The 24,722-nt window shown below is 46.0% G+C and overlaps 1 protein-coding gene across 3 annotated transcripts in view; it reads right to left on the reverse strand.

The window, feature by feature from the left end:
• Positions 1-24,722, reverse strand: part of TAF7L (TATA-box binding protein associated factor 7 like) — a 238,510-nt gene that overhangs the window by 70,117 nt on the left and 143,671 nt on the right. For all 3 annotated transcript variants that reach the window (XM_069213409.1, XM_069213399.1, XM_069213392.1), the window contains exons 8-12: positions 7,865-7,942; positions 7,361-7,507; positions 6,121-6,315; positions 4,457-4,569; positions 3,720-3,779 (exon numbers count right to left, since the gene is read on the reverse strand). In XM_069213409.1, the coding sequence (XP_069069510.1) occupies positions 3,720-3,779; positions 4,457-4,569; positions 6,121-6,315; positions 7,361-7,507; positions 7,865-7,942 (593 nt within the window). The remainder of the gene's footprint in view (positions 1-3,719; positions 3,780-4,456; positions 4,570-6,120; positions 6,316-7,360; positions 7,508-7,864; positions 7,943-24,722) is intronic.

Genomic DNA, 24,722 nt, shown 5'->3' on the forward strand with positions numbered 1-24,722 from the left:
CCCAAGTGGATATCCTCACTCCTCAGAACCCAAGAATCTCATCTGCAGAGTCCCTCAAGGATTGGCTCAGCCCAGTACTTTTCAACATCTACATGAAGCCCCTCGTGGACATCGTCAGAGACCACGGCATCAACATAGTATCTTATGTCGATAAGATACAGCTCATCCTCTCTCCATTACCGGTTCAGCCAACACCACCAAAGCAAACGTCGACAACTGCATGACCAACGTCTCTGCTTGGATGAAAAACAACTGCCTCCACCTCAACACTGGCAAAACTGAAGTCCTAATCTTCTGCAACAATGACTCCCCTAGGATGCCTCATGGTGGCCCTTTAAACTTGGCCCCCCAGTCGCCCCTGTGGACCATGCCAAGAACCTAGAGATCATTCTGGAAACCAAACTCTCCATGAGCAGACAGATCAATGCCGTCACGTCATCATGCTTCCACATCCTGCCAATGCTTCACAAGATTTGCAAGTGGATCCCACTTAACACCAGATGAACAGTGACCAAGGCTCTTATCACAAGTAGAGTTGATTAAGGAAAAGGCCCTCTACTTCGGAATCCAAGCCCATGTTCTACACAGACTCCAAACCACCCAGAACGCCACCGCCATTTTCATCCTGAAACCTCCGTGAAATAACCACATCTCTCCACACCTCAACAATCTCCACTGGCTCACAGTCCAGGACAGAAGCAAGTTCAAACTACTCACCCACCCCTAAAATGCTCGCAGCCACTGCTTCAACTGCTACTAACCCACCAGACACATTTGATCTACGTGCCAGGAAAAAGCAGACCTCCCTTGCTTCAAGAAGGCCAGAAGTGGAGGACGCTCCTTCTCATAACCAGCAGACAAGACCTGGAACAACCTCCTGCAACACTTCAGACTCTCTCTGTCCCTCATGGTCTTCAGAAAGAACCTCTACACCTGGCTCTTCCAGACAAAACAGGCATGATCTACTTCTCTCCCCTCAGACCTGCCCTACTCAGTGCCTGGACACCCTCACGGGTGATTAGCCGTGCTGTACAAATCCACATTATATAGGGTGGAATGACGATACCACCTTGTGAAGATACTTAAGATTGGTTGTGAGAGCAACCCTATCTTTGTCTATCTGAATGAAAAGTTATTGTAAGTTGTGTGCTTGCAGTTCACTAATGCATCTGAGGGAAGTAATGGCCACAAGGAAAATGACCTTCCATAAGAGGAACTGAAGAAGGCATGAGCTTAAAAGGTTCAATGGGTGTCCCCATGAGCCTTGTGAGGATTACGTTAAGGTTCAACACAAGGGCAGGAGATATTCTGGGAGGAATGACTCTCTTAATACTCGCCATGAAAGCCTTGACTACTGGAAGACTAAATAGGGATGAATGTTACTGGTTTTGCAGACAGCCGCAAAAGCAGCTAGCGATATGTAGGTAAGGCCCGAATCCAGTAGATGTAAACGGTAGCAGATGATGTCCGGCTTTAAGAGGTACAGTTGTTTGGAAATGCAGTGAAAAGCAAACCTCTTCCAGTCTGCAAATGCTTCCAGTCAAACAGGATGTTGATGACAGACCTGCTGCTGGTCCACGGGTTTGAGCACGGAGATGCGAAGCCAAGCGTGGATTGCGAGGAGAACAATGGTGTGGATGCCTAGAGGCTGTATCTACAGCATAGAGCACCCAAGGAATGTCGGAGTTTGAGATGGTCTTGCTCTCAGACACCATCTTCTCCCCCTCTTCCTATGCTCATCTGGAAGCTGCTTTACCAGTTCCTGCATCTACTCACACTCGGAAGTATTGTAACAAGAAAGGAGCATGAAAGAGTTGGCCATCTGCCAATGCGTGGCTGAATCTACAGCTATCCTTTTGCCAGCTTCATTGACTTTCTGCTCTTCTTGTCAGGAGGCGAAACACCTGTGGCTTGGGGCAGAGGTTCTCTTACAGTCAAGTATGGGATACCACGAAGTCCGAAGCAACATGACTTTTTATGCAAATATGTTTGCTATGGGAGGGTTTGTATTTCTTCTGAACCCTAGGTGTCACTACCTTAGCTTTGAATGACTCCTTGAAGATGTCCAGGGGTTGATTTAAGCATGGGTAAAAACTGCTTGAAGCATTTGAACCTTGACTGAGTCTCCACAATGAAGTCCTCTTCTTCATGAACGAAGTGCATGTCAACCTTGTGATACGCCGCAGCCCTCTGAATAATCCCATGAGAGGTTGTGGTATAATCAGGCAAGGATGCCCTGAATGCGCAGTGTTTTATGTTGGAATCACCTGGGGTGGAGGAAGGAGTGGAGGTGATATATTATAGTCTATCCATGGGTAATCAGTGGGCTTTTGGTTTAGTCTTCCCAGGGGTAACTGATGGGCCCCTGGGTTTAAGGGCTTGTCATATGGATCAAAGGGGCTATAAAGACTAAAAAAGTATGCAGGACCCCTCAGGTGAATGCGCCAGAGGCAAAAGGCCATGGTGCTGGAGTATTTGGTGGCAGCAGAGGAGGAGAAACAAAAGGTAGAAGGCTTGTGCCCCTATCCCCTTTCAACATCAACTTGACATTTGGTGCCAACAATGTTCGACAATTGTTTGGTGGTGCCTTTAGTGCTGTTTCCAGATGTGAGCGTGAGTGTTGGATGCAGTAGAAGCATGCAAGGCTTGATGACCAGTAGTAGTAGACACCCTTGGGTGGAGCCTTGCTTGAATCCAAAGCCTTCTCTCTACCAACTGATTCCGAAGGTAGCAGCTTTTTGTGCCCATGCTGGGGGGCTCAATGCAGACTCCCTTGGGAGAAGTACTATAGCTTGGCATGAGGCTGTTTGCATCCTCCTTGCTTGGTGGCATAGGCCTTTAAGGTGGGAGGCATACTTATGACATTTGATGTGGTCTTTGTTTGTAGGTAGAGGGTCTTTGGCTCCAACAACATCGCCATCTTCCCAGTGCTCGGACATGCATGAGGAAACTGTCTCTGGACTTGGAGATGCCTAGGCTGCTGGGATACCAGATGGGCCGGCCATTTCACCTTCATCTCCATTGACAGGATCTTATTTTCCAAAGATGTCTGGAGTTTCGGAGGATGTCTGTTTGTCCATCTTGTGATGTGCCCAGTGGCTTTCCTTTTGGTACCTTAGGGTCTTGCGCAAACAGAAGACATGGAAGGGCTCACAGAAGCTGTTGCTACAGGCATTGTGATGGTCTGGTCTGACCACAGTATCTGGAGTTACACAGTGGGAAACTTTGAAAGGGGGCCATCATCCACGTCCAATCTGCCTTCTTTGGAGTTGAAGCCCAAAGGAGAACATGTGGGAGCCCTGGCATCCAGCATTGGTCATGGGACCTCCGAAAGAGTCTGGTGATGAAGTGTGGAGTAAAGTTGCTTAGGCATCGGCTGATTTTCCTGATGCACCGCGTCAAAATGCAACCGTGTGGGCCTGAAAAACATGTTGAAAATGCCACAAACTTGGAGCCCTCTCGGATGGAACCCAATAGTATGTCCAAACCGATGGTAGGGGGGAAAAATAATAATGCTAAAAAAAACATACCAAAACAAAAAAAACAACAATAGGTATTTTGGGGGGTGGGGAGGTTATATCACATGCCATTGCTTGAAAGACTTCTTTGATGAAAACCTGAAAACATCTGAGCCCAACACTAGCTGGCAGAAGTATGCACAGCATAAGCGTCTGCAACTGTACATGATAAGAAACATATTATAAGCTTAATACTCTCACCTGTTGTCTCTCATTGTCTTCTTGCTGTTTGAATTCATCCAAAACTGCTTGCAGACGAGTCTAGAAATAAAAATCATATAACAGTTTAAACATCTACATATTTCTTCCTAGAAAATAAAAGTGCATCAGCAGTGATGGTAGAAGGGGGGGGTTAGGAGCACGCTGCCTCATATGCCAGCACAGTTCGTACCTTTGCATTATGACAAATGTGGTACACAATTAGCACTTACTTCAATTTGACTGTAGTTTTTCACCAAAGTTGGTGTAAATGGTGCTGTATAGGTCTAGACAGATGCATATGTTTCTGGATTTCGTTCTTCATCAGTAGAGAGCAAAGAAATGTAATCTGGGGATTGCTGAAAATACTGCCTAAATCTTCACGTCACACAGTACCTCGCAGAGGCACGCAGGTGCATCTCCAATACTCACTAGATTTCTGGCTCAAGGGAGCCTTTTAAACAGAAGGGTGTTGGGATTAGAGGAGGCAGTGTGCTCTCTTCCCCAATTGTGAGCAGTGATGATAGCTTATTCATTTTTTTTAGAATATACTAAGCTTCTTAGGTGAGGTGGCCAACAAGAGCTGTGAAGTAAATGAACCAGCAGTTAATACTACTAGTCATGCTCTCTGGCACACTTTTACTAGATATAGTGATCAAATATAACACGTGACGTCAGAAATGGTCTAAAACAAACTGAATGACCACTGAAAACACTACCAGATAACAAGTCACACTCACTTTTAATGCTAGGTTTTCAACCTTCATGATAAGATCCTCCTGTCGTTTACGCCTCTCCTGGGTTTCCTGCAGTTTGTTTTGCAATTTCTCCACCTGCTTTTGAAACTCTTGTACTAAATTAGAAAAACAATTTGAGTTAAACTAGAACATTCTAGAATGACACTTACACATTTTCCCATTACATTCAGTAGGTAAATTGCCATTTTTAAGTCTAACGCCGGGATTTCCCACATCTCCATATAACAAGGGCATTTAACAGTAACTCCAAACAAAGGGGACGCATTTACATTTGGGACCACAAGACTATCAGACCAGACTCTTTACCACCTTGAATTTAAGAAAAGTGATCACTATACTCTTTAAAGCAGACAAAAGTCTACTTTGTGACCATCTATACAAAGTTCAGATTTTTTGTCTCAGAACTATATTCATGTAGCAGCACAGGGAGGTTAAGCACTCCTCGCTCTAGTGAAAGACTATGACTATAAGAGTATAAAGAACCTAATTCAATTTATTCACTTTAAAACATTTGTTGTTTTGGAATATCTGAAGAACTCCATAGGGAGCAAATCCAATTTAACAACTTTCTAATATTTTACACTCTGGTTACATGAAATACAAATACAGAAATAGAGCACAGATGGAGAACTACTCATTGGTGATATTTTCTAAAACCCCAAAGCAGCAAAAACATAATACATGGCATTCTAGAATGTATTCGCTTCACCACCAACCCCCTTCAGCCACCTCCCTGCTCTGCCAAGTAGCACTGTAGTGCAATCTAGCTAAGCATGACTTGTTTGAGAAACATCTACTTACCATATGAACAAAATCTAATAGTAAAGACTTATTATATTATTACAGACTGCGCAAACTGCACTGCTCTGACTGCAATCCACATGCACCAATTTGGGAAACGAAAAACATTTCTTTAATAAAAAAAGAAAATAAACAAATAGAAAGAGTCCCGAGGGCTAAAATGTGTGCTCAGAAAGAATATTAGCAAAAGGGCCTTTTTTGGTCTTTCAAAACTAGGCCACTTAAAAAAAACAAAAAAAAAACACGAGTCCATTTACAAGTTGCAGCCTGCATTAAACCTTTAGATTTCAATGAATACTAATTCTGGTGACTTTGTTAGCAAGCTGAGATATGCCTTGGTAAACTTCAACTTCATTAACAGCCTAGCTTCCTCTCCACACCCCATGTGCCTAATTCTTTGTGCTGCATTAGCTTTATTTCTGAATGCACCTTCTTATTTATTCAGTAAAAAGTCCTCCTTTGGCAGTGATCAATGGCTGTTTCAACAGGACAGTGGCCACAAACATTCAGGTTTTCAATGTATACAATGTTGTCTCTTTTCTTATAATGTGATGACGAGAACACTGAGGAAAGCAATAAGTGCAGCTAACACATTTTATTCTACTGAACTCTAAGAGAGCTACCATGTAGTACCAGGTGGAATCAGAGAAGCAAAATCCTCAAGTTCATATCTGCAAGTTTATTTGTCTCTCCCAGGTCTACAATGTACTGAACTAAGACTAAAATGGAAGACAAAAAAAAAAAAAAGCACATCACTTTGTAAGGTTTCGGCCACTGATCAAGCCCAGGAAACCAAACCGCTCCTCTACAGAGGCCAGCAAACCCGATCATATTTACTCTCTCACCTATTTTGTTTGTTCCTTCTTTCTCCCGGCGTTTTTCATCAGAATCATTCAGCTTGTCCTGACTTCTCCTCTCAAGATCTTCTTCTGTGTCCATGATATTTAGGTCTTCATCATCACGGCGGTCTCGGTCATCTTCATCACTCTCGCTGCTGCTGCTGATGTCATTAAAGATTTCTCGCAGTTCATCGTGATCTACTGTAAGAGGAAATCAAAACAATTAAAAAGAACGTAACTGTTTCCAAGATTGTTTATACTAATTTAGCTTGGGATCAACCAATGGAAGCTTCATGTCAAACAAAGTCCTCACGCGCATCCTCATGAATAGGCTTCCCTCAAGTGACAGTGTAGCGAAGTGCATACACCTAGTTCAGTTTCACTAAGATGGCATGCCTGTGTAACCTCCGTCTGCCCAGTTTGAACAACTATGCCTCTACATAGCTTAGCCTTGTTATAATCCCTCGGACAGCAGTAAATACTGAAGAACGGAACTGATTTATTTTTTTATTGCAGGTTTTTTCGGACTTTAGGAGGTGCGTATAATATGAAAACTCTATCACAACTCAGTTGTAATATTGCAAAGAGGTTGTCAGATTACAGCAGTTGTTATTCTTTTTGTGCTTTGGGTTAAAGGCTAATAAACGTCCAAACTCCATGGGCTCCAGTCTCTCATCTCACTGTGGGAGGCATGGAGAGGCGGGCAGGAATGGAACACTGACCCACTGCCTGTGTGGAGTGTTCGCTCAGAGTGAGGCAGTGGAAAGCAGTGCAGGCATTAACCTCTGTTCGCATAAAGCCTTGTTCGGCGTTCCATGACATTAAAAGGCACTCAGACTCCATATGGTCCATCAACTCCTTGGCGACTTGAATTAGTCACATCCTGTACAAGCGGGGGTAAATTAACCCTTGAAACTTTAACATGCACCTCTTACCGTCTGCTTACACTAGCAAGCCTCCCCAATCCGTCCTTCAATCTGAACCCTCCGGATCCTTTGCTTTTGAGGACGACCCACACTGATTTACTATGGATAAAGTAATTACAACAGAAGAGGGAAGAGCGGCATAATAGCCACACTCTCCATGTGAGCAGAGCGCAGCCAAAATTAAGAATGAAACGGAAAGGGTGGAATAAAGGAAGCTTCAATATACCAGCAAAGGGGAGAGGGAGAGTAAAATGAAAGCAGGAGGGCAAGAAACAGAGAGAAAGAAGGGACAAGCTGGAAGATGCAGCAATAACACACACCTCCATAACCTTCTGCACGGCCGTGCCTTGTACCTGAGGAGCTACGTCCTTGCTTGTGCCCAGACATTCCAGGTGACACGTCCAGACCCGTAAGTGAGCCATGGTTCTCGGCCTCTTTCGTCTCATCTTCAGCAATCACTTCCCAACCTGACAGCGAGTGCAGATGTGTCAAGGCAGCAAACACCATTATCAGATAAGGGAGCAGGAAGGGTGTGCTCTGGATTAGTACAACCGAAGCCTTGCATTATTTCATTTTATATCGCCGTAACATACCAGGACCTAGCTTAGAATCACAGTGAAGCTCATGGACTCCCTGGTTTTAAACTTTCACCTGCTACTGAATCCAGAAATGCTAAGACAGAAGAGACAAACACACAAAAGGACACAAGGACACTAAATTGTAGGTTCAAAGTGCGTCAAAGCTGTAGGCAAACACCGCCACATGTCTTTACCACTACCCCTTCCAATCCCATAACCATAAAGAAATACACAGTGTAAGGATACGGACGCTGACAGCTTCAGCATCGGTGCTCAGGAGTCGCTTCACCTCCTTTTCCACGTCTGGAGACTCGATATATTGGGCCAAAGGACGGAAAAGAAGCAGAATTCGGCATCAAATAGACGTCCTTCGTGGAAATGTCACTAACAACAACACATGAACATTGTAGACACTAGTACATGTAACCGCCAGTGTGTGCACGACATCCGGTGGCCACACAGTACAGGGAACTGAACCATCATCCACGCTTTGGTGTGGAAAAAGGCCCCTGGTATTTAGCTTCCTATAACACTAACAAATATATGTCTGAGCGGACAAGCATTACTGTCGGCAGTAATTCCTGTCTCCATGTGTGTGGCGGGAGAGACGGTGGAGCTAATGACCTCTCCTTCTTGATCAGACAATTCAACGCTACGGAAAACTTCTGCAATAAAGGTCTGTGCAGGTAGAATCAAGGTACACATACATGCATAGAAGGCAAAAACAGAATAAATGCATACGTAAATGGCCATTTTAGCTTAAACAAAGACTCTGAGGGCATTTGTGAACATGAATACTTTAAATATAATTAAGTTTGGGTAAATGCACCCATAAACAAGGAGATTATTCATGTAACTCGGAAATGCTAATCCACATTATTTTGCACATCTGACTGAAATTAGAGCCTCACTTTACCGTACCAATTACAGAATATTTTAATACATCTGTCATCCAAGTACTCGGTTTTCAATGATCTATACTCTTATCTCCCAATGTAGAGGCGGTCTGGTCGGCAAGTTTTTCATGCATACCCGCTCATTCCGCCTAGGTTAAATTGCAGTCACGTCAGCACCAGCTTCTTGTAAATACATGACAGGAGATGACAATGTACGCTGCATGGATTTGTAGATCTGCCTGTTCCCAAAAACACCACTCAATTCAAACCATGTTGAAGTTCGAAATATCTCTTACTGATCTGCTTCTGTCCATTCGGGTGAAATTAACTTTCTTTCCCCTCACCTTCAATATGAAGGTTTGTAGGTGGGTGGACGAAATGTTCAGATTATTGGAACAAATGCTAAGTGATTTCTCAACACTACATAGATCCACTACAGATAAAGTAACTTTAAAAAAAAAAAAACTTGAAAACGTACTTATCCACACATACATAAAGACAGAGCAGTTTGGTTGCATAAAATCAACCAGTGGCTAGTCTGGATTTAGCACCTCCTTCAGAAATCGAAGACTTTTCTGTCACCACAACTATGAATCAAGCTCAGGTCTAGCACATATAGGAGAGCTCAACTGGTAGATTTTGATGGGTGCAGTAAATTAGAGTTTTCCTCCGAATCGATCTGTTGAAATTATCACCCTATTTTCAAATTACCATAGTACTTTGAACAAAATTGTCAAATCTGCAGGTATTAACTTCACCTTTACTGATGTTATTTAACACTCCAATTTCAGAAGCCAACCTCCAGAAATCGGGTAAGCTATTGTTGGTTATCATGTTGTCTGTGTTTCTTTCTCATTGTAGCAAACATTTACCTACAGTTTTCTTGTCAGATTTTTAGAAGTGTTTTCTTTAATCTCTGTAGTGTCATCAGCAGTAAGAAATTAGTTATTTACCTGTAAGTGCAGTTATCCAGTATGTTATATTTCATAGATTCACATGCTTGAATCTCTCCCGTCTTCGAAGTGGGAGTCCCAAGGTATCCTAAAAAGCAGTACATTGCATTACAAACTCTATGGTCAGTTTGGTTATTGCTAACAGTCCTAAATTTGACAGATTATCCATGTCATTATATAAGATGGACCAAACTTGAATCACAGGCAATCAGGCGACAACACTCATAAGAGAGTGTGGGAGAGAAGAATATAACCTGAGTAAGAGGAAAAAAAGAAAGCCTCTAAGGGGAGGAGGGTGGGTCGCACGTGACTATGAAAGATACCAATACTGGATAACTGCATTTATAGGTAAGTAACAAATTTCTTATCCAGGTTTGGATCTTTCATAGATTCACATGCTTGAATCAGAGTAACAAGCAGTGTCATAACATTAAGATGGGGGTAGGGAATGGGAAAACATTGTGGTTTTCCTATCTCTCTTACTCCGAGGTACTTATACATATGAACTCTCGTCTCTTTTTTTTTCTTTGTTTAAAAAAATAAAAAAATAAATAAATAAGCATAAAAATCATAACAAAACTATGGCGAAAGCATAGACGTCGAACTTGAAGAGAAAAATCAGATTATTATTATTAATAATCTAGTTTTAAACATAAAATTCTACATTACCAAGAGGCTCACCTATACTGGAACAGGTGACTAAGAAATGCTTGGCCCACGGCCGCATCCGTCTTATGGGTTGCCTGAAGGCAATAGTGCTTCGCGAAGGAGTGGGTACCCTTCCAAGTAGCAGCACGGCATATTTGATCCAGCGACACCCCAGCAAACAGAGCCGCTGAGGTTGAAACTGCTCTTGTTGAATGCACCCTAGGTTGCCATTGTAGCGGTTTCCCTGCTGCAGAGTGGCAGAATTGAATAGTTGCCGATATACATCTAGCTATTGTCAATGAGGAACCCAGACGCCCAGGTCAATAGGAAAGTAATAATTGATCAGATCTGTGAAAAGTCTTAGTTTGCTGGAGATAAACAACTTAAGACTTCTCTTCAGATCCAATGTGTGGAGGGATTTTTCCACAGGAGATGTCAGATTAGGAACATATGTTCGGAGAATAACTGGCTGATTCAGATTAAATTGAGAAGGAACTTTAGGAATGCACTTCAGGTTTGTTTTGAGAATGACAACATCGTTTGTGAAACGCAGAAAAGGTTGTTGTACAGTGAAGGCTTGAATTTCACTGACTCTTCTGGTGGACGTGATCGCCAGAAGGAAAGCTACCTTCCAAGTGAGGAATTTAAGATCTGCTTTATGTTCGAACGGAGGCTTCATTAGTTGAGAGAGCACCACATTAAGGTGCCACTGGGGTGGCGGTAACGTTACTGGAGGAAAAACTATGAATAGACCCCTCATGAATTGCTTAATCAGACATGATGAGCAAAGAGAGGCCACATTCGAAAAATGCCTGTATGTCGAAATTGCTGCCAGATTCACCTCAACTGAAGAGTGCATAAGCCCAGACTTTGCCAATAGCTGGAGGTATGGTAGAATCTGCTCTGAAGAAGCCTCAAAAGGGTGTAGGGTATGCCACTGACACCAACAACAGAACCTTTTCCATTTCAGTCGATATGTTTTGTTTGTGCTGATTGCTCTAACGTTAGACAGTATATCTCTGCATTCTGGGTCTATTTTTAGATACTGAAACTCGTGGAATTCAGGAGCCATGCGTGCAAGTGTAGTGACATCGGATCCGGATGTAGAATCAGCTTCTGATGCATTGAAAGTAGCGCTGAGATTGGAGGAAGGCGTGCAGTTTCTGATATCAGAAGAAGCTCTGTGTATTAGTAGTGCCAGGGCCATTTGGGCGCGATTAGTATTAGGCGACAGTGTTCCCTCTTCATCTTGGCTATAACCCTGGGGATCAATGGGATGGGGGTAAAAACATAAGCAAAGATCCAGGACCATCGCATCAAAAGGGCATTCCCCCAAGCACTTGGTAGGGGATACCGACTTGCGTACAATCGGCATTTGGCATTGTTGTTCGTTGCAATTAGGTCTAGGGCTGGCTTCCCCCATGTCGCAAACATTTTGCCTAGCTGAACTTGATTCAGCTCCCATTCGTGACAATCGTTGTGGGTTCTGCTGAGCGCGTCCACTAGCGTGTTGCGCTCCTCTGGAACATGCTCGGCTGTCAGAGAAGTGTTGTGTCTTGTAAGCCAATCCCATAGTTCCTGGGCTTCTTGTGAAAGTGTTAGACGTTGTGCCTCCCTGTTTGTTTACATAATACATGCTGGTTGTGTTGTCTGTCCGTACCAGCACTTGAGAACCTTCTATCCTCGAAAGGAACGCTTGCAATGTGAAGAAAATGGCTTTGAGTTCTAGGCTGTTGATATGCATAAGCCTTTGACGATCTGACCATTTTCCCTGAACTTGGAAATGTCCTCCCAAACCTTCCATGGAGGCGTCTGTGGTAATAATAAATTGTGGGACTAACAGAATGAACGTGAGACCTTGAGAAAGACGAGACTGGCAAGTTTACCAACCCAACAACCTTATCATTTTTGGTGTTACTAGAATGCGATCTTCAAACAAACCTTGTAGTTTGTTCCACTGAACCTGCAATTCTTCTTGTAACGGTCTCATTTTGAGACGCGTATATGGCACCAGATTGATGGTGGAAGACATCATACCCAGGATCGACTTGTACGACCTCACTGAAATGGACCTTCTTTTTGATATTGTTTGTGCCAGGAATATTAGACGATGCGGACGTTCCTGCGTAAGGAAAGCTTTGTTCATCTGTTTGTTCAGAATGGCTCAGAGAAAAATCATACTCGAGCGGGCGTTGTACAGGATGTTTTGACATATTGAGCGTGAGACCCAGTTTTTTTGAAAAGCACAATACAAGCTTTTGTTGCTGCTACAATTTGTTGTTTGGTGGGTGCCTTGAGGAGCCAGTCATCCAGATATGGGAATACCTGGTGACCCTGTTGCCTCAGAGCAGCTGCTACTGGTGCTAGACACTTGGTGAATATGCGCGGAGCTGATCGGAGTCCAAAGGGTAGGACTCGGACCTGATAGTGAGTACCAGTCACTGTGAAACGGAGGTCTCTGCAATGCTTGGGATGGATGGGAATATGAAAATAAGCGTCCTCCAGGTCCAGAGATGTCATATAGTCTCCACTGTTCAGGAGGTCCAATATGTCTGAAAGAGTTATCATTCTGAAAGTTTGTTTGCGAAGGTACTTGTTGAGATGCCAAAGGTCCAGAATAGGTCTCCATTCCCCTAATTTCTTTTGCACAAGGAAAAAACGGGAATGAAATCCTCTGCCTCTCTGAGCCATAGGGACTTCTTCTATTGCTCCCTTGAGAAGCATCAACTGAACCTCCTTTTTCAATAAGTGAAGATGAGGTAAATGCGCCCCTTTCAGGGGGTGTGGTTGGTGGCCTGACAGTGCATTCTAGGGTGTGGCCGTAAGCCACGATGTCTAAAACCCATTGGTCCGAGGTGATAGACCTTCCAATTGCGCAGATATCTGGTTATGTTCGCTCCTACCTGGTGGTGGGATAGGATAGTAGCTGGTACTACTGCAGGGACATTGTTTACGACCTGTGTCTCTGGGCTGATGAGAAGATTTGATGGGCACCCTGTCTGGAAAAACCAGCAATTGTTGGTTGTCTAAACAATTGTGATGGTCTGTATTGTTGGTACAGCTGAAACTGTTGAGAACGGAAATATGATCCTCTGTAGGAGGAAGAACCACGTCCCCTTGCCCCTCGGAAAAACAGTTTCCTATATTGTAAAGAACCAAGGGACTTGGCTGTATCAGTGTCAGTTTTAATGGCAAGAAGAGCCTCATCTATATGTTTGCCAAAAAGCATGTCTCAGTCATATGCCATGTCCAAGACCTTTGTTTGTACCTCCGGGCGAAAAGAAGTGGCCTTGAACCATCCTTGGCGTCTCAGAACGGCAGCGCCTGCCAATTGCCGAAATCCGGTTGAGACTATGTCCATGGCATTATCAATAATCTCAGAAGAGGCGCGCTCCCCCTTCTGATAAATCTTATTTGCTTCTTACCTCTGCTCCTCAGGGATGAGATCCAGGAAAGGCTTAATATTGGACCACATCTGCCTGTCGTACCATGCTAAGATGGCGAAGGCATTAGCAGCTCTTACTGTAACGGCCAACATGAGTGAAAACTTTTCCAATCGTGTCAAGCGCCGACCATCCCTGTCACTGAGATAGGGGCTGCTGGATTCCTAGAACACCTCTGTGCAGCTTGTGATATCACAGAGTGTGGCAGAGCATGACCCTTGAAACATGCAGTAGCATCATCTGGAACCCTGTATTTCTTATCAATCCGTGGAAAGACAGCTGGCACAGTAGCGGGATTTCTCATGATCCTGACACCCTCCTGCCATAAATGATCGGAATTGATTGTATTGATTTTTGTGCTTGATCTTTGAAGTCGTACAAGACGCAATCAGAATGCTTGACTGTAATGGGTAAATGAAACCTCTGCTGCTCTTTCCATAATCGCGTGAAACCCCCCCAATATCTTCAGGAGGGGAGTCCGCCATAGGATACTGAGGTGGGGACGGGTTGGGATAACATAATCCTGCCATTCATCCTGTTGAGATAGTAATTCACCTTCTTCCCTAGTTTTGTCCTCCGATGTAGAAGGATCATCTCTAAGCGGAAGAACAGCATGAGGAGGTGGCATCATTCTGGGTGTCATTGGAGGTGGCATGTCAGGGAGCGGAACAAAAGTTGTTTGGCGGAGTAGATGGTGGTACTTCTGTCTGTGGTGGAAAGCGGCGTCTATAGTCCGCCAGCATGCTCTGAAGATCCTCTATAAGTGAACGAGGCATAACCGCCTGCTCCTGCGGGCGATGGTAGTCAGTATAATAGTGTTGTTCTGCATACCTTTGAGTAGGCAATAGTATCCCTTAACATGTTGAGTCTGATCGTCATAGTATTCATCTTCCTCGTCCTGATATTTCACATGGAGCTCCGAGGGACTATGAGCCTGTCCGAAAGGTCTGTCCTCATCCGAGTCCTCCATGTCTAAAAGGTGACTTGGAAGAAGAGGTGAAATGTTCGTCGCATAAGTCACAGTAGGCTTGTGGTAGGTTCTAATTTTGATGCTCGTTGACATTGTCAACGGTATCGTCGACGATGGAACTGTAGACGGCAGAAGCGTGGACGATGAAAGTGTCGACGGTGGCAACATCGACAATGGCACGGTCGACGATGGAAGCGTCACTAGAGGTGATGCATTCAATGACTCATTCAGTGAAGTCTTGACGTCTCCGAGGGCCTCGCAGACGAAATTGGCCCCAGCGTGGAGAATGTCATCTTCAACGCTGATGGTCTCGCCTACAATACAGTGACGACGGTAGTCGTTGACGATGTTGCAGTCGACGGTGACTTCGTTGTTGATGACACTGGAGATCTGTGCCCCTTTTGTTTCAGTGGCTTACAGGGGTAGCTGGAGCAGAGGAAGCTACCACTGAAGAGGGTTGCTTTTGTCTTTCACTCTTTTTGGATTCCTTAGAGTGATGATGCATTTTTAGGAACTCCTCAGAAGTTTCCTCAAGAGATCTAGCCTGAGGCTCATTTGGCACCAGGCTGGAAATTAGCTATGCAAGTAGGTGTTGCGTTACCAGGATAGTCACACCCCTAAGGTGAGCTGCCTGATGTGCTCCACAAAGAAAGGGTTCTACCATCTTGTTTTTGGTGGAACTAGGAACTCTAGGACAGGGTTATGCGCCCGTTCCCCACAGGAAGTAGTCATATAGGGTGTGTAGTCACCCCAGGGGTAAGTAGCTAATTGGCTACTACTATTCACTCACCTAAATGCCCCTAAATTGAGAATTTAGGTGAGAATTTAGGTGGCCACCTGACACAAGGAACTCAGATTAGACTGACTGTAGAAAAAAGAGGGCAAAGAAGAGCCGAGCAGCGCAAGAACTGATGATTAGCTGTGCACTTTGGCGCCAAACCCTGCCTACCTGCTCTTGTCCCGACAATCATAAAGGTCAGACTCGTCCTGCAGCTGTGCTTCCTCCATAAGCCTCGGAGGGCCACCAGCACTTTGTCAACCAGCCAGCATCTCCCTTGGAGTGGAGGTGCCACTTCCCAGCAACCTGCAGGCACCGACCACACATACTGGTTCGACAAATTGCTGACCACCGACGCTGCCCAGAAGGAGGTCACTGAGTGTCCAGAAGGGCAGCCCTGTTGACCCAGCCAGTCTGAGACGCTGTGCCCCCCCCCCCCCACCCAGAGGCACCTTGTACCAATACCCAGGGTACCGGAGCCTGATGCAAGCACCAAGGCTTATTTGTCTTCAGGCCGGAACCCCCACCACAAAAATGTACCTACCTGTCGAGGGACTTCAACAAAGGTCGGCTCCATGCCAGAAGTCGTCTTGTTGCTTTTCTTTCCCCTCTTCTGCAGGCACCACCAAGAATTGTGAGAGCCTCTATCACCAAGTGGCCTGCCAGCCAGCACCTCTGCACCCGAGCCTCACAGCCCGGGTACACATATCTTCTGCCAATGTCCTTTTGGACCAGGAGTACCCACAAGTTGAGCTCCAGTTGGGTTCCTCCAGACTTGTCCAAGTCCTCCCTTGCAGACCATGTTGTTTGACAAGTCCTTTTAAACTTTGGCAGTCCAGCAACATAGTGCTCAAGGCTACCATTGTGACCAGCACCTCTGCACCCAGACTACCCAAAACCATGTTGTAGGAAGTTGGCTCTGTATGTGCTATTTCAAAGTAAGGAATAGCATGCACAGAGTCCAAGGGTTTCCCTTAGAGGTAAGATAGTGGCAAAAAGAGATAATACTAATGCTCTATTTTGTGGTAGTGTGGTCGAGCAGTAGGCTTATCAAAGGAGTAGTGTTAAGCATTTGTTGTACATACACACAGGCAATAAATGAGGAACACACACTCAGAGACAAATCCAGCCAATAGGTTTTTGTATAGAAAAATATATTTTCTCAGTTTATTTTAAGAACCACAGGTTCAAATTCTACATGTAATATCTCATTTGAAAGGTATTGCAGGTAAGTACTTTAGGAACTTTGAATAATTACAGTAGCATATATACTTTTCACATAAAACACAAATAGCTGTTTTAAAAGTTTACACAGTGCAATTTTCACAGTTCCTGGGGGAGGTAAAGTATTGTTAGGTTTTGCAGGCAAGTACACCACCTACGGGGATAAGATTGGGGTCCAAGGTAGCCCACCGTTGGGGGTTCAGAGCAACCCCAAAGTCACCACACCAGCAGCTCAGGGCCGGTCAGATGCAGAGTTCAAAGTGGTGCCCAAAACGCATAGGCTTCAATGGAGAGAAGGGGGTGCCCCGGTTCCAGTCTGCCAGCAGGTAAGTACCCGCGTCTTCACAGGGCAGACCAGGGGGGTTTTGTAGGGCACCGGGGGGAGGGACACAAGCCCACACAAAAAGTATCCCCTCAGCAGCGCGGGGGCGGCCGGGTGCAGTGTGTAAACTAGCGTCGGGTTTCCAATGGGAGTCAATGGGAGACCAAGGGGTCTCTTCAGCGGTGCAGGCAGGCAAGGGGGGGGGTCCTCGGGGTAGCCACCACCTGAGCAAGGGAGAGGGCCTCCTGGGGGTCACTACTGCACTGGAGTTCCGATCCTTCAGGTGCTGGGGGCTGCGGGTGCAGGGTCTTTTCCAGCCGTCGGGATTTTAGAGTCAGGCAGTCGCGGTCAGGGGGAGCCTCGGGATTCCCTCTGCAGGAGTCGCTGTGGGGGCTCAGGGGGGACAACTTTGGTTACTCACAGTCTTGGAGTCGCCGGAGGGTCCTCCCTGTAGCGTTGTTTCTCCACCAGTCGAGTCGGGGTTGCCGGGTGCAGTGTTGCAAGTCTCACGCTTCTTGCGGGGATTGCAGGGGTCTTTAAATCTGCTCCTCTGTAACAAAGTTGCAGTCTTTTTGGAACAGGGCCGCTGTCCTCGGGAGTTTCTTGTTCCTCTTGAAGCAGGGCAGTCCTCTGAGGATTCAGAGGTCGCTGGTCCTGGGGAAAGCGTCGCTGGAGCAGGTTTCTTTAGAAGGCAGGAGACAGGCCGGTAGGACTGGGGCCAAAGCAGTTGGTATCTTCTTTTCTTCTTCTGCAGGGGTCTTTCAGCTCAGCAGTCCTCTTCTTCTTGTAGTTGCAGGAATCTAAATTCTTAGGTTCAGGGAAGCCCTTAAATACTAAATTTAAGGGTGTGTTTAGGTCTGGGGGGTTAGTAGCCAATGGCTACTAGCCCTGAGGGTGGGTACACCCTTTTTGTGCCTCCTCCCAAGGGGAAGGGGTCACAATCCTATCCCTATTGGGGGAATCCTCCATCTGCAAGATGGAGGATTTCTAAAAGTTAGAGCCACTTCAGCTCAGGACACCTTAGGGGCTGTCCTGACTGGCCAGTGACTCCTCCTTGTTATTCTAATTATTTCCTCTGGCCTTGCCGCCAAAAGTGGGGCCGTGGCCGGAGGGGGCAGGCAACTCCACTAGCTGGAGTGCCCTGCGGTGCTGGAACAAAGGGGGTGAGCCTTTGAGGCTCACCGCCAGGTGTTACAGCTCCTGCCTGGGGGAGGTGTTAGCATCTCCACCCAGTGCAGGCTTTGTTACTGGCCTCGGAGTGACAAAGGCACTCTCCCCATGGGGCCAGCAACATGTCTCGAGTGTGGCAGGCTGCTAGAACCAGTCAGACTACACAGGTAGTTGGTTAAAGTAACAGGTGGCACCTCTAAGGTGCACTCTGGGGTGTATTTTACAATAAAATGTACACTGGCATCAGTGTGCATTTATTGTGCTGAGAAGTTTGATACCAAACTTCCCAGTTTTCAGTGTAGCCATTATGGTGCTGTGGAATTCGTGTTTGACAGACTCCCAGACCATATACTCTTATGGCTACCCTGCACTTACAATGTCTAAGGTTTGGCTTAGACACTGTAGGGGCACAGTGCTCATGCACTGGTGCCCTCACCTATGGTATAGTGCACCCTGCCTTAGGGCTGTAAGGCCTGCTAGAGGGGTGACTTATCTATACTGCATAGGCAGTGTGAGGTTAACATGGCACCCTGAGGGGGGTGCCATGTCGACTTACTCATTTTGTCCTCACCAGCACACACAAGCTAACAAGCAGTGTGTCTGTGCTGAGTGAGGGGTCCCCAGGGTGGCATAAGATATGCTGCAGCCCTTAGAAACCTTCCATGGCATCAGGGCCCTTGGTACCAGAGGTACCAGTTACAAGGGACTTACCTGGATGCCTGGGGGTGCCAATTGTGGATACAAAAGTACAGGTTAAGGAAAGAACACTGGTGCTGGGGCCTGGTTAGCAGGCCTCAGCACACTTTCAATTCAAAACATAGCATCAGCAAAGGCAAAAAGTCAGGGGGTAACCATGCCAAGGAGGCATTTCCTTACACAACCCCCCCCCCCCCCCAAACGAAAGAGGATGAGACTAACCTTTCCCAAGAGAGTCTTCATTTTCTAAGTGGAAGAACCTGGAAAGGCCATCTGCATTGGCATGGGCAGTCCCAGGTCTGTGTTCCACTATAAAGTCCATTCCCTGTAGGGAGATGGACCACCTCAACAGTTTTGGATTTTCACCTTTCATTTGCATCAGCCATCTGAGAGGTCTGTGGTCAGTTTGAACTACAAAGTGAGTACCAAAGAGGTATGGTCTCAGCTTCTTCAGGGACCAAACCACAGCAAAGGCCTCCCTCTCAATGGCACTCCAACGCTGCTCCCTGGGGAGTAACCTCCTGCTAATGAAAGCAACAGGCTGGTCAAGGCCATCATCATTTGTTTGGGACAAAACTGCCCCTATCCCATGTTCAGAGGCATCTGTCTGCACAATGAACTGCTTGGAGTAATCTGGAGCTTTTAGAACTGGTGCTGTGCACATAGCTTGTTTCAGGGTGTCAAAGGCCTGTTGGCATTCTACAGTCCAGTTTACCTTCTTGGGCATTTTCTTGGAGGTGAGTTCTGTGAGGGCTGTCACAATGGATCCATATCCCTTCACAAACCTCCTATAGTACCCAGTTAAGCCAAGGAATGCCCTGACTTGAGTCTGGGTTTTTGGAGCTGCCCAGTCCAGAATAGTCTGGATCTTAGGCTGGAGTGGCTGAACTTGGCCTCCACCTACAAGGTGTCCCAAGTAAACCACAGTTCCCTGCCCTATCTGGCATTTGGATGCCTTGATAGAGAGGCCTGCTGATTGCAGAGCCTTCAAAACCTTCTTCAGGTGGACCAGGTGATCCTGCCAGTTGGAGCTCAAGACAGCAATATCATCAAGATAAGCTGCACTAAAGGACTCCAAGCCAGCAAGGACTTGATTCACCAACCTTTGGAAGGTGGCAGGGGCATTCTTTAAACCAAAGGGCATAACAGTGAACTGATAGTGCCCATCAGGTGTGGAGAATGCTGTCTTTTCTTTTGCTCCAGGTGCCATTTTGATTTGCCAGTACCCTGCTGTTAAGTCAAAGGTACTTAAGAATTTGGCAGCACCTAATTTGTCAATCAGCTCATCAGCTCTAGGAATGGGATGGGCATCTGTCTTGGTGACAGAGTTAAGTCCTCTGTAGTCCACACAAAACCTCATCTCTCTCTTTCCATCTTTGGTGTGAGGTTTGGGGACTAAGACCACTGGGCTAGCCCAGGGGCTGTCAGAGTGCTCAATTACTCCCAATTCCAGCATCTTGTGGACTTCCACCTTGATGCTTTCCTTAACTTGGTCAGACTGTCTGAATATTTTGTTTTTGACAGGCATGCTGTCTCCTGTGTCCACATCATGGGTACACAGGTGTGTCTGACCAGGGGTTAGGGAAAAGAGCTCAGCAAACTGCTGCAGGACCTTCCTACAGTCAGATTGCTGTTGGCTAGAGAGGGTGTCTGAATAGATCACTCCATCCACTGAGCCATCTTTAGGGTCCGAGGAGAGGAGATCAGGGAGAGGCTCACTCTCAGCTTCCTGGTCCTCATCTGTTACCATCAACAGATGATTGATATCAGCCCAGTCATGGAAGAGCTTTAGGCGGTTCACATGGATCACCCTCTTGGGGCTCCTGCTAGTGCCTAGGTCCACCAGGTAGGTGACCTGACTCTTATTCTCTAGCACTGGGTAAGGGCCACTCCATTTGTCCTGGAGTGCCCTGGGAGCCACAGGCTCCAAAACCCAGACTTTCTGCCCTGGTTGAAATTCAACCATTGCAGCCTTTTGGTCATACCAAAACTTCTGGAGCTGTTGGCTGGCCTCAAGGTTTTTACTTGCCTTTTCCATGTACTCTGCCATCCTTGAGCGAAGGCCAAGTACATAGTCCACTATGTCTTGTTTAGGCTCATGAAGAGGTCTCTCCCAGCCTTCTTTAACAAGAGCAAGTGGTCCCCTTACAGGGTGGCCAAACAGAAGTTCAAAGGGTGAGAACCCTACTCCCTTCTGAGGCACCTCTCTGTAAGCGAAAAGCAGGCATGGCAAGAGGACATCCCATCTCCTTTTGAGTTTTTCTGGGAGCCCCATGATCATGCCCTTTAATGTCTTGTTGAATCTCTCAACAAGGCCATTAGTTTGTGGACGATAGGGTGTAGTGAATTTATAAGTCACTCCACACTCATTCCACATGTGTTTCAGGTATGCTGACATGAAGGTGGTACCTCTGTCAGACACCACCTCCTTAGGGAAGCCCACTCTGGTAAAGATACCAATGAGGGCCTTGGCTACTGCAGGGGCAGTAGTCAACCTAAGGGGAATAGCTTCAGGATACCTAGTAGCATGATCCACTACTACTAGGATGTACATATTTCCTGAGGTTGTGGGAGGTTCAAGTGGACCCACTATGTCCATACCCACTCTTTCAAAGGGGACCCCCACCACTGGAAGTGGAATGAGGGGGGCCTTTGGATGTCCACCTGTCTTACCACTGGCTTGACAGGTGGTACAGGAGACACAAAACTCCTTAACTTTCTGGGACATGTTGGGCCAGTAGAAGTGGTTGACTAACCTCTCCCACGTCTTGGTTTGTCCCAAATGCCAAGCAAGGGTAATATCATGGGCTAAGGTCAGAATAAACTCTCTGAACTCCTGAGGCACTACCACTCTCCTAGTGGCACCAGGTTTGGGATCTCTTGCCTCAGTGTACAGGAGTCCATCTTCCCAATAGACCCTATGTGTTCCAGTTTTCTTGCCATTGGACTCTTCAGCAGCTTGCTGCCTAAGGCCTTCAAGAGAGGGACAGGTTTCTTGCCCCTTAAACAACTGCTCCCTTGAGGGTCCCCCTGGGCCCAAGAGCTCAACCTGATAAGGTTCCAACTCCATAGGCTCAGTTCCCTCAGAGGGCAGAACTTCTTCCTGAGAAGAGAGGTTCTCTTTTTGTTGTTGTGTTGCAGCTGGTTTCCCAGCTGGCTTTCCTTTTCTCTTGGTAGGCTGGGCCCTTTTTCCAGACTCCAGCTCTACTTTTTCACCCTGTGCCTTGCACTGTGCCCTTGTCTTGACACACACCAGTTCAGGGATACCCAGCATGGCTGCATGGGTTTTCAGTTCTACCTCAGCCCATGCGGAGGACTCCAGGTCATTTCCAAGCAAACAGTCTACTGGGATATTTGAGGAGACCACCACCTGTTTCAGGCCATTGACCCCTCCCCACTCTAAAGTTACCATAGCCATGGGATGTACTTTAGTTTGATTGTCAGCATTGGTGACTGGATAAGTTTGTCCAGTCAGGTATAGGCCAGGGGAAACCAGTTTCTCTGTCACCATAGTGACACTGGCACCTGTATCCCTCAGGCCTTCTACACTTGTCCCATTAATTAAGAGCTGCTGCCTGTATTTTTGCATGTTAGGAGGCCAGGCAGCCAGTGTGGCTAAATCCACCCCACCTTCAGAGACTAATGTAGCTTCAGTGTGACACCTGATTTGCTCTGGGCACACTGTTGATCCCACTTGGAGACTAGCCATTCCAGTGTTAGCTGGAGTGGAGTTAGAAGTGGTTGTTTTCTTGGGACAGGCCTTGTCTCCGGTTTGGTGTCCAGGCTGATTACAGCTATGACACCAGGCATTTTTGGGATCAAAGTTTTTACCCTTGTACCCAAAATTGTTTTGTGAAGAGGCTCTGGGCCCACCCTCCTGTGCAGGTTTTTGGGGGCCTGTAGAAGACTCTTTACTATTTTTGTTTTTGGTTGTCTCACCACCCTTCCCCTGGGGAGGTTTGGTGACCCCTTTCTTTTGGTCACCCCCTGTGGAAGTCTTGGACACCCTAGTCTTGACCCAATGGTCCACCTTCTTTCCCAATTCTTGGGGAGAAATTGGTCCTAGGTCTACCAGATGCTGGTGCAGTTTATCATTGAAACAATTACTTAATAGGTGTTCTTTCACAAATAAATTGTACAGCCCATCATAATTACCTACACCACTGCCTTGAATCCAACCATCTAGTGTTTTTACTGAGTAGTCTACAAAGTCAACCCAGGTCTGGATCGAGGATTTTTGAGCCCCCTGAATCTAATCCTATACTCCTCAGTGGAGAATCCAAAGCCCTCAATCAGGGTACCCTTCATGAGGTCATAAGATTCTGCATCTTTTCCAGAGAGTGTGAGGAGTCTATCCCTACACTTTCCTGTGAACATTTCCCAAAGGAGAGCACCCCAGGGAGATTTGTTCACTTTTCTGGTTACACAAGCCCCCTCAAAAGCTGTGAACCATTTGGTGATGTCATCACCATCTTCATATTTAGTTACAATCCCTTTTGGGATTTTCAACATTTCAGGAGAATCTCTGACCCTATTTAAGTTGCTGCCACCATTGATGGGTCCTAGGCCCATCTCTTGTCTTTCCCTTTCTATGGCTAGGATCTGTCTTTCCAAAGCCAATCTTTTGGCCATCCTGGCTAACTGGATGTCCTCTTCACTGGAGTTATCCTCAGTGATTTCAGGGTTGTTGGTCCCTCCTGTGAGGGAAACAGCATCTCTGACTATTATGTTTGGAGACAGGGCTTGAGAGGCCCTGTTCTCCCTAAATAGGACTGGTGGGGGGAATTTTCCTCCAAGTCACTATCTTCATCCTCTGTGTTGCCATCCTCAGAGGGGTTGGCTCTTTCAAACTCTGCCAAAAGCTCCTGGAGCTGTAGTTTGGAAGGTCTGGGGCCCATTGTTATTTTCTTTAATTTACAGAGTGACCTTAGCTCCCTCATCTTAAAATGGAGGTAAGGGGTGGTGTCGAGTTCCACCACATTCACATTTGTACTAGACATTATGCTTCTAAAAGTTGGAATACTTTTTAAGAATCTAAAACTAGTTTTAGGTTCTAATTCAAACTTTCACAACTTTTTAAACACTAAAAGAAATGCTAAACAGGGACTAGCACAAGGCCCTAGCAGGACTTTTAAGAATTTAGAAAAATAGTTCAAATTGCAAAAATCAATTTCTATTGAAAATTTTTGGAATTTGTCGTGTGATCAGGTATTGGCTGAGTAGTCCAGCAAATGCAAAGTCTTGTACCCCACCGCTGATCCACCAATGTAGGAAGTTGGCTCTGTATGTGCTATTTCAAAGTAAGGAATAGCATGCACAGAGTCCAAGGGTTCCCCTTAGAGATAAGATAGTGGCAAAAACAGATAATACTAATGCTCTATTTTGTGGTAGTGTGGTCGAGCAGTAGGCTTATAAAAGGAGTAGTGTTAAGCATTTGTTGTACATACACACAGGCAATAAATGAGAAAACACACACTCAGAGACAAATCCAGCCAATAGGTTTTTGTATAGAAAAATATATTTTCTTAGTTTATTTTAAGAACCACAGGTTCAAATTCTACATGTAATATCTCATTTGAAAGGTATTGCAGGTAAGTACTTTAGGAACTTTGAATAATTACAGTAGCATATATACTTTTCACATAAAACACAAATAGCTGTTTTAAAAGTGGACACAGTGCAATGTTCACAGTTCCTGGGGGAGGTAAAGTATTGTTAGGTTTGGCAGGTAAGTACACCACCTACGGGGTTAAGATTGGGGACAAAGGTAGCCCACCGTTGGGGGTTCAGAGCAACCCCAAAGTCCCCACACCAACAGCTCAGGGCCGGTCAGGTGCAGAGTTCAAAGTGGTGCCCAAAACGCATAGGCTTCAATGGAGAGAAGGGGGTGCCCCAGTTCCAGTCTGCCAGCAGGTAAGTACCCGTGTCTTCGGAGGGCAGACCAGGGGGGTTTTGTAGGGCACCGGGGGGGACACAAGCCCACACAAAAAGTACACCCTCAGCA

This window comes from Pleurodeles waltl, chromosome 2_1, assembly GCF_031143425.1.
Source record: "Pleurodeles waltl isolate 20211129_DDA chromosome 2_1, aPleWal1.hap1.20221129, whole genome shotgun sequence".
NCBI lineage: Eukaryota > Metazoa > Chordata > Amphibia > Caudata > Salamandridae > Pleurodeles > Pleurodeles waltl.